At 34.9% G+C, this 2,284-nt stretch overlaps 1 protein-coding gene across 1 annotated transcript; it reads left to right on the forward strand.

Annotated features, from left to right (window-relative positions):
- Positions 1 to 1,315: 1,315 nt before the first annotated feature.
- On the forward strand, positions 1,316 to 1,903 carry LOC133059017 (ATP synthase subunit d, mitochondrial). Its single transcript, XM_061146059.1, has one exon. The coding sequence runs from the start codon at positions 1,343 to 1,345 to the stop codon at positions 1,826 to 1,828; it is 486 nt and encodes a 161-aa protein (XP_061002042.1). The 5' UTR covers positions 1,316 to 1,342; the 3' UTR covers positions 1,829 to 1,903.
- The last annotated feature ends 381 nt before the right edge of the window (positions 1,904 to 2,284 follow it).

Here is a 2,284-nt window from a genome sequence, read left to right on the forward strand (position 1 = left end):
CATCCTCTCCTGCCCTCTTCTTCTTTGGCCTTCAATCTTTCCAGACCTCTGGAATTTAAGTCGTTGTGTGGGATGGAGCCCAGGAATCACCAGGTGATTCTTATGTACTAAAGCTTGATGATTATTACTTTAAACGAACACAATGAGTTGTTTATTAATGGTTTGCTCAGTAGTTTAACTCGATTATAGGTTAACAAATTAACCTCTATATTTTCACTGGTATATCTGAATTACATCTATCTCAAGAAAAACAATTATACATTAGTGAAGGAGCAAACAAACAAAAACACTGGATGACTGAGAATGTAAATCCATACAACCTTTCTGAAATTGTCAGTCATGTACGTAAAAATCTCTCTAAATGCTTTGATTCCTATTTTCCAATTCTAGTCATGCATCTAAAGGAAATAATTTAAAGAGTAAGCCAAGAACTATGTATAAGAATGTTTATTTTGCCATTGTTCATAACAATAAAAAATTGAAACTATGTCTCACAACAGAAGATTGTTAAGTAAGTTACCATAGTGCCATGTGATAAATGCAGTTGGATACTTACTGACATAGAAACATGTTTATAATATATCATTGTTTGAGAAAGATTATGAAACATTTTACCATTTTTGCAAACAAAAAATTTGGAAGGATAAAATTTAAAAAATGTTAAGAGAAATTTTCTTTGGTTGTGATGGTTACAGGTCACATACTTTTTTCTTCTTTGTAATGTTTCTAAATTGTTTTAAAATAATACATATTATTTTTATAATCAGAAAAAAGCAATAAGTCTGTATTTCTTTGTTATTTATTTACAATATTAGTGTAACATAGTGATTCAATAATTGTATAGATTATGCTACATTTAAAGTTATATAAAATAATGGTTATATTTCCATGTGCTAAACAATATATCCTTGTTGCTTATTTATTTTATATATAATGTTTTGTATCCCTTAGTCCCCCACCCCTAAGGCTGTATTCATTTTGAATAAAAGTGGGGAGGCCACTGAATTCAGGAATGGGGTGAAGTCTCAGATCTACTGTTTTCTCTAAAATAGGGATGGTTGGGGGAATTTCCTGGCAGTCCAGTGGTTAGGACTTCATGCTGAGGGCCTGGTCAAAGAACTAACATTCTTCAAAATCCTCGAGGTCAAAAAATAAATAAATGAAATAAAATGGAGATGGCAATACCTTATCTGTCTACTTCAGAGAGTAGTTGTGAGATAAAATGTGGAGATGTTTTGTAAACTATACAATGTTTTATAAAGTAGTGTATTACTAAGTTTTGATTTTCACGTAAGAGACACAAATTCAGGCGGGCCGCCCGGGGTCGGTGAAGGATCTCAAGATGGCTGGACGGAAACTTGCTCTAAAAACCATTGACTGGGTAGCTTTCGGGGAGATCATCCCTCGAAACCAGAAGGCCGTGGCTAACTCCTTGAAGTCCTGGAATGAGACCCTAACCTCCAGGTTGGCTACTCTGCCTGAGAAGCCACCTGCCATCGACTGGGCTTACTACAAGGCCAACGTGGCAAAGGCTGGCTTGGTGGATGACTTTGAGAAGAAGTTTAATGCCCTGAAGGTTCCTATACCGGAGGATAAATATACTGCCCAGGTGGATGCTGAAGAAAAAGAAGATGTGAAAAGTTGTGCTGAGTTTTTGGCTCAGTCAAAGACCAGGATTCAGGAATATGAGAAAGAGCTGGAGAAGATGAGGAACATAATTCCATTTGATCAGATGACCATTGAGGACTTGAATGAAGTCTTCCCAGAAACCAAATTAGACAAGAAGAAGTATCCCTACTGGCCTCACAGGCCAATTGAGAGCTTATAATCTCGGGTCCGGGAGAAAGCTCTGGCCCTCGAATTACAAACTCTGGACATTAAAAAGAATTACATGGTAAAAAAAAAAAAAAAAGAGAGACACAAATTCAGGTATGCAAAGATTGGTTATTAAAGCATAAAGTATACTTTTTTAAAAACTGCTTTTTACTTTTTATTATGGAAGTTATGAAACATATAATAAAAGAAGGCAGAATAATATAATGAGCTACCATGTATACATCACCTGGCTTCAGAATTATCAACTTAAAAGGCAATTTGTTTTAGTTATACCTGCCTACCTACTCTTACTATTAACATAGTACTAGATATTGAACTGGCATTGGGCCTCTGTAATTTTCTTTGACATAAAAGAATATTTCAGTTCTTAATTCCTCATCTGAAAAGAAAGAACCGTACACTTTAAAAGACAGAATTGAATTTTATGGTGTTTGAAATGCATTTCAAT

The sequence above is a fragment of the Dama dama genome, chromosome 7 (genome assembly GCF_033118175.1).
Source record: "Dama dama isolate Ldn47 chromosome 7, ASM3311817v1, whole genome shotgun sequence".
Taxonomy (NCBI): domain Eukaryota; kingdom Metazoa; phylum Chordata; class Mammalia; order Artiodactyla; family Cervidae; genus Dama; species Dama dama.